General features: G+C 41.9%; 1 protein-coding gene across 3 annotated transcripts; it reads right to left on the reverse strand.

The window, feature by feature from the left end:
- Positions 1–2,018: 2,018 nt before the first annotated feature.
- On the reverse strand, positions 2,019–14,646 carry ISY1 (ISY1 splicing factor homolog). Of its 3 annotated transcripts, none has more exons than XM_030043827.2 (12): positions 14,556–14,646; positions 14,315–14,337; positions 12,798–12,849; positions 10,969–11,034; positions 10,191–10,233; positions 9,853–9,965; positions 9,025–9,142; positions 8,021–8,143; positions 5,526–5,635; positions 4,292–4,378; positions 2,711–2,828; positions 2,019–2,548 (listed from the first exon to the last, which is right to left on the reverse strand). In XM_030043827.2, exons 1-11 carry the CDS (start codon positions 14,556–14,558, stop codon positions 2,721–2,723), a joined length of 846 nt encoding a protein of 281 aa, XP_029899687.1. In that variant the 5' UTR covers positions 14,559–14,646; the 3' UTR covers positions 2,019–2,548; positions 2,711–2,720. The 3 variants fall into 3 exon arrangements, with proteins under 3 accessions (XP_029899687.1, XP_029899688.1, XP_029899686.1); XM_030043828.2 differs by having other exon boundaries at positions 2,699–2,828; XM_030043826.2 differs by having other exon boundaries at positions 2,019–2,828.
- Between the last annotated feature and the right edge of the window lie 323 nt (positions 14,647–14,969).

The following is a 14,969-nucleotide window of genomic DNA, read 5'->3' on the forward strand; positions in this document are numbered from 1 at the left end:
ATGTATAAAATGACACCTATTTTATAACCTTGACACATGCAAGGCTCAGACATTATACAGATGGTATAAGCTATAACCCCAACAACACATATGTCCAAGCACAGCTGCACACTCGAAGTAAGAGTTAGAGCAGACCCTATACACCATTTCGTTCTCTAGGACAAACAACAATATTGGTTTCCTGGCTTAAGGCTGGGAAGCTTCCCTAGCCAAACTCCACCAGCAATTTACCAGCCTGTGCAGCAAGCAGAATGTAGGCCACTACTGGCAAATAATTACGCTGCAATTTGTAGATACAGCCAAAAAGAGCATTCAGCTCAAAAATGCTTTGCACTCACTCAGAGCTACAGAGTGAATATTTGGTACAGCAGGTTCAAGCAGCAGCCACAGTTTGCATTGCACCGCTCCATACTGCATTTTTGTACATATATTCCATTTCTGTGTTGGTCAGCAGAGATCAGCACTGCCTTGAAAACCAGCTACCAGGGCTGGTAGCAACTCCTTTGCACATGAATGCAATTAATATCCTGTCTTGATTTTCTCTCCTTCTTTCTGTTCAGTCTTTTTTAAGTCTTCTGTCATTATCACTCTGTCCCTGATCCATCTTTACTCTTCTGTTTTCTGTCTTCTGTGTTGGGAATTCATATAGTGACAGAACAGATCAACCATTGGTATTATCAAACTCTCAGACTGTATCAGACCCTAAAAACTAATTGATTTCCCCCCCCCCCCCCCCCCCAAATCTAGTTCAGCTATCTCCAGCATATAGTTTAGCAAACCTACAGCAAGACTGGCATTCCTCTTCCAAGCACTGTTCCCCTAGAAGAGAAACTGTTGTTGTACTGAACAAAAAAAATAAAGTACAGTCTAGCAGAAGCATGGCTGGCAAGGGGCTGTTCACAATGGAGCTTTAACTCCAAACGGCTTTTTGGCAAGCCCATTTGGCTGCTCCAGTTTATTTGCTGGTGTCATGTCTCCCCTGCCCCAGTCATCCTATGGTTTGTCGACCAACACTCCAATAAAGACGAAACAGACTGCCCGCCAATTTATTCAGCTCCAAGGACTCAGTTAGTGGCTTAGTCCCAGGCAACAAAGCCTTTATCCTTCACATACTAATCTTTTCCATAGGCGAAGCACACTAGTATGATCCAGTACTGCTAGACCATAACCCTGTTAGCACATCCAACATGAAAGAAGCCTATTTTTCCATTCTTGGCGACCAGGGGTTTCAGGGAAGGAACTCTGGGAAACAGTGTTGTCTCTCACAGCAATGCAGATAGCACGTCGATAAAAGCACATCACCTTCTCTAACCCCAAGAACAGAAAACACTCAAGGGGCAGCAGCAAAAACTAAGACTGACTTTGGAGAGATGCTTGCAACTCAGAGCACACAAATTATTACAAGCCGTAAACATACTCGTTTGCTGCTTTACTACAAAGCAGAGAAGCTACGCTGCTAACAGGAAGAGAGAAGAACGTGTTTGTAGTGGTAGTTGTCTGCTTGCTATCAATACTTAAGTTTTGATTTATTTTCTTTTTTTTGTTTAAGATTTTAATTTGGCAGGTATGCTTTCCACTTCTTCAAGACTTTTTTTGTCTGATCATTTACATCAAGTAAGAAAAAGCTTGCCTCTATAATTTAGAGCTTCGATTGTTCAGGAGCGGATTATTTACAAGAGATAGTGCTGAATACTAAGAGCATCTCTAAACTCTAGATAGTCCCAAGACATGGTTACTTGGTTGTTAAATACTATATTCCTCCGATAGCACTCCCACTCCATGGCTGCAGACGTCCAATTTAAAATTTCACTCATTCAGACCTGTATAACAATGTTAAGTCACCCATAAGACTCTGAACAGGCTCTGCTGTGATCTGCCTCTTGTCACAGGATACACAAGCTAAGAGCAGCAGGGGATGCAGAGCTTCAAATCCCTACATGGATGGCTGTTGATGATCCCATTCTTTGGCTGTGATTAGGGAAACAACACAATCCTTTGAGCTAGAATGAAACAAGACATCAGGTTGGAAATAAGTTTTACTAAAAATATTTGAACAAGGTATTGCAATGTTGGAAGTATTTACAATAGTTGCTGAAATATCCAGCATTTAAGCAATTCGCCCAGGCACGGTTACAACCCACAAAAAGGGTAACAGCTTTTAGACATATTGCATGTGTTATATGAAGAACCAAATCAACTTCAAAGTCACTCGTAAGATCTGCCATCGAGGTACCTCTAAAACAGGTTCTAGGCCATTCTGGTAAACTAACCAGGCATAATAGAGTGAGTTACTTCTGGACTCAGCTCAGCAAAAATCAACATGAGAAAGACGAGTACACTTACAGTCAGGATACAGCAGACAGAACGGCAGTAACATCAGTCAGTTTTCCGTCAGGATTTAAGAAGTCACTGGGTTTGCGGTTCTGTCTGTAAGAGGCACCACTGCACAAACCGTTTTACCAAGTGAAAGGATTGAGGACAGCTGCTGAGGATGTAGAGACAAGTTAACCCAGGTTTGATCTTTTCCAGCGCTGGAGTGCAAGTCATCCTAGTGAATAAACCAAAATGATGGTTTGCCTTCTGCAGAACACGCTGTAACTTCATCAGTTTACTCTTAACATCTAAAGGGACTTTCAGAGCTAAAAGTGATTGCTACCAGAATACATGAACCGGTTGCTTTTAGATCAATTATACAAACCCCAGGACGTACTGGTGCAATGTTACAATCCTAGAAGTGTTTTTGCTTCTTCACTCTGTGCCATGAGGGTTTCACTGGCATACTTCTGAAGAAGCTCCATCTTCTTTCTCCGTACAAGAGCTTCCTCAATCTGCAAATATAAAAATAATTGAGATACCGAAACCTAGCATGTTTAACTGTTAAGACAGGAGGAAGAAAAACACAGGAAACAGACTGTGAAAGTTAAAAGTATATACTAGTGTAGAAGTAGTTGAATTAGTATGAGGCAGGAGTATCTTTTTTAATACTCAACTTTAATACTCAAAAGCAGCAGTGAAATAGATGCCTCCATTTCAGATCTATGCTCCTATCCTTTTTAATGAGGACATTAGCTGCCATTTTATTTTACTCTCAGTACAGTCACTTGAGTTTTGTTTCAAACAAATTGTCTTGGATATGGCTTGAACCAATGCAGAACACATAGAGTTATGCCACACTAGTCCACAGCCCTGAAATAACAGTCCAGTGAGTGTGCCTTTCACATTAGGAACGGCTATGAACCTCTTACCTAAATTTTGCCTAGAAGCACCAGCAATACATGATTCTTTAACAAGCATGTACTTTAAAGACCTACTAGCAGCAATCTGCAAGACTTGTTTTAATCTCAGTAATGATTTTATATTTGTCCAAACTGCACACAGCATCTCTCAAAATAAGTGTTCTGAACCTTAGCTTTCTGTAATTTAGAATCTAGAAGGCATAATCCCGTAGGCATAAGGTATGGAGTGATTTGCCACTACAAAAAGAGAAAAGATTACACTGACTACTGTCTAATTAGAAAAGGTTGCTATGTACATCAGTGGTTAGGTATTAGAAAGCCAGTTTTGACTCTCTGTTATGCTCTCTCCATTAAGAGAATACCATTGGCCAGAGAGCAATGTTTTTAATCATTATTTCTCTCCTGCAGTTTTCACAAGCCATCACATGTATATTTTGTTGGATGTGCAGCATCATGACTTCACAGAAGAACACAGCATTCTTATCTGACAAGATGGCAGCAGGGCACAAACCACCACATGCTATCTGTGTGGTGTAAAGGCATACATACCAAAAGATACATAACTCCAGAACCTTCTTGCCTGAGTTAGATTTCAAACAACCTGTCACTGTTAAGGTAATATAAACCCTACAGCAGTTTCAAAATATAATAGACAATTCAAGGTCACGCCACCAAAATAATTTTAGAAAACTTATGAAAGCAAACCCTGCAATTCAGAAATCATCCCATTAAATTATAAAAAAAGTTAGACCGCCAGAAGAAAAAGCACAGTAAAGATGTAGTAGGCAATCAGGGTTATCTTGACCATAACACCACAACACTTTCCAATTTATGTAATACTTATGAAGGCTTCGGAAATTCTCAGGTGAAAAGGGGTATAGCGATGGTACCACGATTCTGGCCACTTACACAGCATTTGCAAGAGGATTAAACAGCTCCAGCGTCAAGTCACAGAAATAACAAATTGAAGACATTTTTACTGATGACCTGGCATAAGTTAAGATCTCTGTCTTGCAAAAGCCAGAGTGCATCTCTGTGACTTTGTTACGTCTTACCTCCTGTTGAGATGGCACTGGAACATGTGCAATAAATTTCTGTTGCCCTTCTTCACCGTCTTTTTCCTTGGCACCATCCTCATCCGACTAAAAAAAAAAAAAAAAAAAAAAAAACAAACACACTAAGCCACATCAAGTTTACGTTCTAAAGAGGTCATCAAAAACCCTTTTTTACTTGCTTTGCCAGAAGGAACCAGATAGAGCACGATCAATGCTACAAACACAAGAAGTGAATAGGACCAAACAACAAAGGAACACGACAACTATCATGTTCAGATCCGGCTCCTTGACATTTTCAGAATTATTGCTTTCATTCTTCATACAGCTTTTCCTCTGCTGTGGCATGGGCATGAATGTAAAGCTGTATTCCCTCCTCTTCCATATCTCTCTGGCTGCCATAGCAAAGCTATAAACAAAAGAGGAGTCAGCTAACCAAGAAGAAAGCAAGTGCTCTAAAAATATACGTACCACTTCCATGTATAGCTCTGTACTGCTTTGTTCTCACACTTGAGAGCTGGGCTTATGAATCATGAGATAATACAAATAAAACAGGGTACTGAAGGAACCACCAGTTTTACCTTATGGGCTATCTCCTTTTTATTCTTGTAACAAATCCACTTAGGTACAGACTGCGAAACAAGAACTAGTTTCCACTACCCCTTTTACAGATCTTGGAGAGTGGCAGCAATGTCCCTCACTTCCCTTACTGGCATTGGGAGCAGGGAAGAATAAAGAAATAAGAGCCACGTCACAACAGTGATTGCAGCATCAGCAAAGCCTTGCTGTATTAGGATTCCACTATAAACAAGACCCTGGCAACCCTTGGTTTTGCTACGCATTGACAGTGTGAAATTATACTGTACACGAAACTACTTGTGCTGTTAGTGATGCAGATTGTACTTAGAAGCAAGACTGATCAGCGTTAACAACACACTACCTTACAAATACCAGCATTTTAGGCAGTGACAGTTATTTGCAACAGGGTCTCAGTGGTTAGCTGTTTCTCACTCAAGTAAGAAGTCTTCCCTAGCTGCCAGCTTTCATCGCTCTAAGCTCAGACCAAGTCGACTCATCTACTACTCATTTTTACTAAACAGGGACAATTGTCTAGTAAGTTCGGCAGAGAGAGGGGCAGAATGCAGCAGCAGACAGGTTCTTGACAAAATAACTCAACATCCAAGGTGGCAGCGTAAAAGACACATGAAATGTTACATCACCTTAAGCCATCACATACCTCATCATCATTGACAGCATAGATATTTACTTCCTCCTCCTCTTCCTCCTCACCTCTTGCAAGTCGTGCTTCTCTCTCCATTTTCCATTTTTCCACTGCTTCTGCTATAACTGGTTAACAAAGGAAAATGGCAAGTGTATCAGAGAGCAAGTTAAAGCAGCATGGTTCCATTTCCAAAGCTTCTCCAACAGACTTAAACTTCTTGCTTAAATCCTCTACATCGGTAACGCACACTTACTGTAGAACCTTGATGTAGTATCTAATAAAATATATCAATGTAGTCTGAGCAAAACCCAATACCAGCATTGTGAAAGTGTGGTACTTGCTAATGCCTTCATTTGGGCACATTTTAGACTCTCAACGTCATGGGCAAGTATCAACCTACTTTCTGAACTCAGTAACAGGGAGTCAACATAACCAGGTTAAGTGGTTCTTGCAGCTCCATAGCATGTCAACAGCTAGAGCAATGTTGATCACCATGTAGGTAATTAAACACGATTACACTCCTTACAGTGACCACCCGCCTAAGTCTCTCTCTTTTCAACTCATAGTGTATTTCTCTTATTTTGTAGCATGATTCCAATTCTGTAACTTGCTGCTAGCTAGGAGCTGTTAGGTTGCTCTCTCTCTACTATACAGCGGAGTGCTAGTAAGAGCACTAAAACAAGTTTTAAGAACCTTAACCAGTGACATCGCTGGTGTATAAAAATCCTAGGGAGGGGTAAGACTAATGCAACTAGGCAGTATGAAATGCCTACAACAACAGAAGTCAGCAGTTATTCCCCCTAGCTCTCAAAGATTAAACATTAAAAAGCTCTCCCTGAGAAAGCAAGATCTAACTAACTAGTGGCACATGGGTGTGTTTTTGTGTGGTTTCGTGACAGAAAAGGTACCCCAAATTAATAAGTCTTTTCAATACTTTGTTTCACAAAAATTTAACCCTTCTGATAACAAGGTAAAAACCACAAGAGCCCACCAGACAACAAGTGACCCTAAGAGAATCTTAGCTGTTGTGCATTAATAGTATATTAATTGGACATTAACAGTACACCTATTGGTGCTGTTAGCATCTCTAGCCTTGTTATTTCAAGCGGCATAATTACCAACGATGGTAATTGTCTTAAATAACCACATGAATCCGGACGAGCTACCTCTCCTGCCTGCATTTAGCAAGATGTGCAAGATGAACACCGAATGGAAGGCCTTTCTGGGAGCGCTGCACTGCACAGCTTCCCTTCTTACACTATCAATTGTCTGCCAGCCAGCTAGTGTTCACTTGGCCCTAACGCTGCAGGGCACAGATAACTGAAATATTTCCTTTATTCCCTTCTTCCTCCCTGTCCTATAACCTAACGGACAAGGCATGATCTTGAGAGAAGGGATAAATGTAAGAAGTGGATGACCAGACCAAGAGATACTACTTATTGGTAACAGTTACAAGCTCAACAACTTGTAATGATTTAAACAAGTAACTTCCTGCAGTTTCGTTTAAAGTTCTTCTAATTCCAGAGAGATAATTTGATACAAAAAGAAGCACCGTTCAAGGAAAAACTGATAGTTTTATCTGCCGTGTTCTGTGGAAGAGCCTGCCAAGGGTTCCTATACCAGGACATTTCCTGCTGAGCACTGAGGATCTGCCTGCAGTTGAAGCTTCAGAAGCAGAGATCATAAAGCAAACATACAATGCAAACGGCAACAAATTGCCAGGATCAGACAACACTCACCAGAAGCACTAAGAGAACTATTTAGAAAACAGCTAAGCTCTCAAAGGTGGTGTGCAGCCTCTTGCTTAAAGCTACACAAATACCAGGATATGGCACACAGTGCTGAATTTTAAAGAGGGTTTCAGGAATTAGACTCATAATCCTGATGTCCTTACTGGGCAAATCAGCAGAAACAAAGCTAGAGAACTAAGTAAGCATTTATCCATGTTTCTGCTATCCACTGAGAAAGTATGGGTTTCAAAGGAAAAAATATTCACAAATGTGTTGAAGTTCCAAGATAGACGACATGAAGAAATTAACACAGGCCACCTAGACTTCAGGATTTCCAGCAGTTCCCCTCTAATCTCCAAGAAAACTAAACAGCTATGTTTATGGATAAATAATTAGGTGAGACAGGAAACAGATGGTATGGTCAGTTTTCACAAAGGAGGGAGATAACCACTTGAGTTCCATAGCTCTCCCTGCTGCAACCTACTCTTCTACATTCTTAAGCATGAAAAAGGTGGGGAGAAAAGGATATTTTGCTTCAATAGTGAATCACTTGCTGACAGTATTATAACATTAACAGTAGTAAGGATGAAAGCAAACTCTAAAGCACACCCCCTCACTCCTGAAATGCCTTACACAATAGTGATTTGGATACCTATGTGACAGATGAAATCTGACAGCTAAGCACAAGACAACACCTGCAGGAAAAAAAAAAGATATCTTAACTTCAGAGTCCATCACCCCTTCTTGGACTGATTTATGCAGGTTTTGAATCTCACATACCTTTCCTTTCATGTTCTTGTTCCAGTGGCTCCAGAATACCATCATCTTCATCCCTGTAGCCATAGTATTCTGCATCAATGGCTTTCATAAGCTCAGCCCGAGTTTTCCGAGGTGGTGGGAGGGCTGAAAGAACATGACTGTCATTCATCCGGGTCCATCTTGACACTTGCTGTGCATTCCCAGTTCCTATCAACCTCACAGCAACTACAGCTACTTCACTTCAGCTAATAAACAACGCATGATCTGAACTGCTGTCAATAATGGGAGTATTGGTATTTTACTCTGGTCTGCACAAAACAGTTTGAATACATGACCCGATGCTTCATATTGCACAGTTCCCACCCTGTGGCAACTCTACCGTCATGGACGTCATTGTTTTCCCCTCTCTGTACTGCAGTCCCAGTACTGAGCAAGACTACTGTATGAAAGGAACTAAAAAGCTGTCCCAAGCTCCCCCAGATGATGTAGTACTTCCCATCATTTTTCTCTGCAGATGGCAAGTAAGAAAGAGCTGATTCAGTAGCCTGCCTCACTTTGGGTCCAAGTAATTCCCACTCATTCTATGGCAAAGCAATATATAAAGTTTTATCCACTTAGGTCTAGTTTTTCCTATTATGAAAGCTGATTCCTACTTCTAAAATTATGTTCCAGCGAACTTTTTTTTTTTTAAATTCAGAACTCGGAGTACTATTTAGAACTTATCAATAAAATTAACCTGTTATGCTGGAAAGTTTCTGTAGAACATCAGTCCTTACCATTTGGAACTCCCAGTCAAAAACAGTTTACACTTTTCTACATTTCTTTAACTGCAAACAGCCAAAGGTGTTCTCTGCCCAAAGAAACAGCATTTAATTAATTACTTGTGTTCAGCATTTCGTTTAGCTGATCTAAGATGTAGGCCAGAATATGCTGTTACTAGCATTCCCCACATACTACAGCAGTCGTTTTACTCAAGATACACTGCTATGTAGATTCACGTCTGGGAAGAGTTGCTATTTACTTACGTTCCTTTTCAAAAAGTTCTCTAACTCCTGGTAAATCCTTTGCAGCTCCAAAATACTTGTAGCCTCTGTTTCCTGGAACTTCCTTCCCTTCATGATCTAACATTTTTGGTCCAATCCGCTGGAAAATAAACAAAGTTCATTGTTTAAAATTTTATTCCTCTTGCATCTAGTATTTTCTGATTTCCTGGGCATCTTCATAGATTACAGGATTGAGAAAGGAGATATGCTATACCAGTTCAAACTACCCCACAAGTCAAATGCCCTCATAGCTCATTTTTATACAAGTTCTCTACTTTAGCTACAAATCACACATATAAAATGACCACACAAACCATAGAGTGTCCATACCAGATTAATCTTCACAAGTATCTAAACCTGTCTTATTCTCTGTACTAGTATATTTGGGTATCAGATAAACAAGCACTACTAAATCTGACAATAAGCACACATTTTGGCAAGTGAGAGCTAGTGTCATTATTTCGTTTTCAGCAGTAACTAGGTGAGCCAAGTGAAACCCCTTCTACAGACTGACAGAGTACAGTAGAGAAAAACAACACCTACTGATGGGTAAAATCAGACCATTGCTGCAAACTTGTAACAGGAAGGCAAGACCCCTTGAACTGGTCTTCCAAATGAAGAGTCTGACTTGCTCAACATGGGAACAAGTATTTCTTCTAACACAACCTAACATTTTTAGGGGCTGAATAAACTTCCTCTCTAATAAACGTTGGCCAAGTAGTACGTGGTTAACTAAACGCTGCACAGATTTTTCTCACTACTTTACCTGTAAGCAGAACAACCATGTAGTACAAAATAATCTACACTTACAGCATAATCAGGACCTCCCAGCTCCTTTATTCTGAATTCCCAGTGTCCTTTCTCCCTCAGAAGCTTGTTTATTTCATCGTTCAGGTCCCGAATTCTGAATTCGCCTAATCCAGCTGTTAGAGGGGGGGAAAAAGGCAATAAATTAGGCAGCTTACTAGAAGCACCAGAGTAATTTCAGAATTTACACAATGGAAACAGTTTAGTTCACATTGGAACTAGATGATCTCTAAGGTTGCTTCCTACCCAAACCATTCTATGATTCACATGAAATATGATTTTTACTGTAACTGCTTAGGCCTGGAGATTAAAAAAATAAAGCGTAATTAGAAAAATCTTACCATTTTGAATCTGTGCCACTTTCTTGGAAATTTCCCCAATGATCTAATTAAATAAGAACACAGAAGTGAATTTCTAAAAAAAATAATAAAATCCTAGAAACAGAAAGATCCAACTTCTAAGTTGGCCTTTTGATCTAGAAAATGGACCTGAGCTTATCAATTTCAAATATCAACACAGATTTTATTCAGACACAAATATAGTACCTTCAGAAGCTTAAAAAACAAGGAAACATTTTTACAGCTATACATGGGATGAGGGCAGGAGCACATGAAGTACAGAGAAAGGCTGAGAGAGAACTGGGTTTGATCTGCCTTAAGAGAAGACAAAGTGGGAATAACCTATTGCTGTCTTCAACTACCTAATGGAGGGTATAGAGAAGACAGAGCCAAACTGTTTTTATTGTCATGCGCCTCTCAGACAAGTAGCAGCAAACACAAGTTGGACCTGGGGAAATTCTGATTAAATTCAAGGGGAAAAAAAAAAAAAAAGGATCATTAGAAAGGTAATCAAACACTGGAACAGGTTCCCTAAAAAGCTGTGGAATCCAAATCCCTGAAGATATTCAAACTCAGTTGGACATGGCCCTAGACAACTTGACATGGTAGGACCTGCTTTGAACACCCTGGTGAACTAAATGATCTTCCAACCTAAATTATTCTGTGATTTAACTGTCAGCATACTGAAGAAGTCTGACAAAAATCTGCAAGCAGACCATCTAAATAGGAAGTACTAAAGTTCTACCTACTATAATTAGAAAAATCTCTAGCTTGACATTACCTGTCGCCTCCATTTCTCAGCTTTAGGCAATTCATTACACTCTGATGCAAGGAAAGGTCTTCGCTCCTGTTTGACAGAAAGCCACGCACCATGAAGTTTTAACCTAGCATCAATATATTCACAGCATTTCATGCAAACTTTATTGCTTGATTAATCCCAAACTATGCTACCAAGCTCCAGTGCCTTCTGCTCCCACCAATTTTTAATAAGTGGAAAACAATGACGATTTACAGCCCGGCCAAATAAAACTAACACAGAATATAAGAATCTACTTAAATCCACTTTATTCAAAACAAAATCTGTCACCTGTTTTTTCAAAGCACACTACAATCCTCTCCAATACAAATAACATTCTATTTTGGACAGATGAATTACAACATTATTTTCAATATACTAGCATCTAAAGAAAATCCACTGTCTTCCAAGCAGCTATTAAGTTTAGGCCTTTCTTTCTCAATTGCTACTACCTAAATAATGTAATTTTTTTCCAAGATGATTTTGTTCTGTACTCTCCCAACGACAGTTTATCGAAAACACCTTTTTCCCAACCTTCTTCATGTTCCGTTGACTTGCTTATGCAAACTAATACTTCATCTTACCTCTAGGACTCCGTGTGCAGTTATTTTATCCCTTTCCCTACAGTACTTCCACAGTTCTACCTTTTATATATTAAAAAGCTTTCCTTCACATAGTATACCAGAAACTCTATTCCATTTTATTCTCTGGCTGTTACTCATGGAATCTTTTCCACTACACTTTCCCCAAACTGTTCTTTTCCACTTTACTGTTTCATATTGCTTGCACTTGTGTGTAAAACATCATTTCTTAAGGTGCAAATGTAGGACACCTCAGTTAGTTTCCAGAATTCCTTTATCAGTTACCCAAAATTAAAAATTGTAAACTCATCCAAAAAAAAGTTGGAGAACACTCTGATCCCCACATAAATATTCTTGCAAGTTATGATTCAGTGAAAAGTGTACAGGAATATCCAGAGATAGCTGAGAATCAGTCTCTAAGGTTCTGTGTGGGTTTAGGGGTGCTATTTCTTTCATTAGAGTGGTGGGGTTTTTTTAAATTACAAAGTTGCTAAATCTCTTTTTTTGTCAATCTTAAATCAATCAAAAAAAAAAAGCTGCACGACAGCGAAGACAATTATGAACAGATGCACAGCTATCATGTGTTGGGTTAATAACATGCCAATGTTACACATCATGCAAACCTTGAGTTCACAACGATCCCGAAGGCCCTCTGTTTCATGGTTACTGTTTTGTCATAATATTACCAAAGAACAAGATTACGAAAAGGACTTCTCTACCTTTTCTGGGAAGAAATCCAAACAAATCTTATGATTACTGTCAGTAAAAATAAGTGTATGCACATCAATTTACGTAAGTAGTTGCAGAAGGAGATAACTTCAGTCTCAAAAATAGTTTCCATTTTCTGCCCAGCATGCTGCCTCTATTTATAGTATTATTGTAGTTTGGTGTTTTTTTCCAAACTATTACATATTCTACCTACATTATGTAAAAATATTAAGTGATGTTCAATTTGCACTTTCTTCTCAGCAGCCAAGGCAGCATACCTCTGAAACATAGATATACATAAATTTTTAAACAGGTTATTTAGTTAAGAAAATTCCATTTTCTGTTTTGTGTCACTGTGAAATACAGTCCCTACTTCAGCTGCTTCCCAGATGACTACTGTCGGACTCCTACAGGATACCTGTACCTGGCATATAACCTTTCTGATGGCTGTCACGCAGCTCTGTACACGGCTTGCATTCCACTCTTCAGTAGAGCTAACGAAGCTTTAGTTTTTTTACATCATACCTTAACTTTTCCTTCCTCAAGCTGAGCTTGCCGAAATCTTGCCAAGGCCGTCCTAAAGAAAAGAAAGGAAGCAGATTTACTTTTACAAATCTACATTCCAACAGGAACAAGTGTTGCTCTGGATGTTTATTATGGACTTAATTACAGTCTGTAGAAAATAAAGGTTTGAACATATCCGTTGACTAGCTCTTCTGGCTAGCGACTTCTTCAACACTAGAAATCCTCAGTGGTAAATTTCTGCAATACATATAAATCCTGGTAAGCAGCTAATTATTTGTTCTGTTCAGCATATGCCAGCTTGTTAGATATTAGCGGCAAAAGGACGTCAACAAGTTATAAGCACAAGCATTAAGTTTACATATCTTAGCAGGGGATACACGAAAAAGCAAACACACTCAAGAGAAAAAAAGCTTCAGTAAGGAAAGCAGCAGTTAGTAATCAAGTTAATTAACATTACCAAAATATTCTGAGTCTCTTACAACTGAACAGACTACACACACTACAGCTTTTTAATACACCGTTTTATTTATTTACTAGACATTTAATAGTTATGTTAAAAAGCACAAAACACTTGGGCGCATTTAAAACCTTTAACAGCATACCTATACCCTGCAGCTAAGCCAATTATCGAGGCTCCATTTACTTTTAAGAGGCACTTCCAGAATGAAAATCACACCATCCAGTCCAGCATCCCAGACGCGCTGGATGGTATCACCGTAAGAGAGCACCTCACAAGGTATTAAACAGCTGTAGTCTCTTCAGCCTCTCTCTGAGTTACTGTTACAAGCTCGGAAAGTATTTCAGGAAAAAGAACAAACATGAGACAAATATATCGAAGAGCCTCTAATCTAGTAGTTCTAAATACGTGGTCTGCAAACCTTTTTGAAAAGTACTCAAGAAAGTCAATACAAAAACCAAATATGGTAAAACCCATCAGTTTAGCCCAAGCCACCCCCGAGCACAGGCAGATTCCTATCTACCCTGTTCCAAAAACGGGAACCGCCTAAAACCGTAACGGGCCATGAGGATGCATTTCACCACATTTATCACCCAGCCCTTGCTGCGGCCTCTCCCCTGCAGCGGTCAGCAGCATCACCCACCGCAGCTCCGCGAGCTCCACACCACCAGGCACGCTGCGTGCAGAGGCCTTGCGCCCCTCCGACTCCCACCCTCTCTGGACCAGCGCAACGTGCACAGCTAAGTACCAAAAACCATTATTAAGCTCCCGGTGCCTTTGAAGAAGGCTGGACGGCGAGTCCCGCCGGGCAAGCGCGGCTCTGTGGCTGCCAGCCACGGCGCCGGGGGCAGGGACGCCTCTGGAAGCACGCAGAGCCAGGGCCGCGGCCAGCCTAAGGCAGGAGCCGGACCACGCTGCTTCGGAGGGGAGCCGAGGGAACGCGGATTCGCCCCGGGGGCCGCAGGGCTGGGGGGTCTCTGCCCTGCGGCCAAAGCAAGCGGTGCTTGTGCCCGAGCGCCCGCCCCGGGGAGCCCCCGCCGGCACCCCCAGCCGTACTTACATGGCCTTTTCCGCGTTTCGAGCCTGAAAGAGAGGAAACAGGCGCGGCGTTAACGGAGGGCGCCGGGCAGCGCCTCACCGCCCGCCCCGCGCCGAAGCGCCTGCGAGGAGGCGACGGACGCCAGGCCCCCGCCTCGCTCCTCATCCTCCGGCGCGGCGGAGGGGCACCCGACTGCCACCCGCGGCGGGGCCGCTCTCATCCGCGGAGCCCCCGCGGCCGGGAGGGACACCCGGACACTCACCATGGCGCTGACCGGGCCCCTCGGCACACACCGGAGAACCGCCGCGCTCCGCGCACCCCGGGAGGAGACGCCCGCCCCTCTGCGCAGGCGCGGCCGGCCTCTCCCCGCCTCGCCCCACCGCGCATGCGCCAACCGCCCGACGCGCCGCCGGGAAGGGGGCGGGGCCCCCCACCCCGCGCATGCGCAGGGCGCCCGGCAGGCGGGAGCGGCGTGCCGGGCCCTCGCCGCCCTCCGCAGGCTTTCCACAAAGCACGATTTGTAAAAAAATAACTCCGTAATTACAGCCCGGGGGGTTTGGCTGTTGCCCACGGAGCAACGGCGCCTGTACCTCGGCCGTCGCCGTGACAGCGCTGCAACCCCACCGCTCCTCGGCAGCTGGCCTGGAAACCGCACCGGGAGGACGGGGACGCGTGC

The sequence above is a fragment of the Aquila chrysaetos genome, chromosome 20 (genome assembly GCF_900496995.4).
Source record: "Aquila chrysaetos chrysaetos chromosome 20, bAquChr1.4, whole genome shotgun sequence".
In the NCBI taxonomy this organism is placed as follows: Eukaryota; Metazoa; Chordata; class Aves; order Accipitriformes; family Accipitridae; genus Aquila; species Aquila chrysaetos.

Excerpts from the sequence above, each read along its gene's own strand:
- ISY1 (XM_030043827.2), bottom strand. Across the intron at positions 9,966-10,190 it reads AGTGGCACAGATTCAAAATG|CTGGATTAGGCGAATTCAGA; the intron begins GTAAGATTTTTC and ends CCCCTCTAACAG. Across the intron at positions 8,144-9,024 it reads AGAACTTTTTGAAAAGGAAC|CCCTCCCACCACCTCGGAAA; the intron begins GTAAGTAAATAG and ends ATGTTCTTTCAG.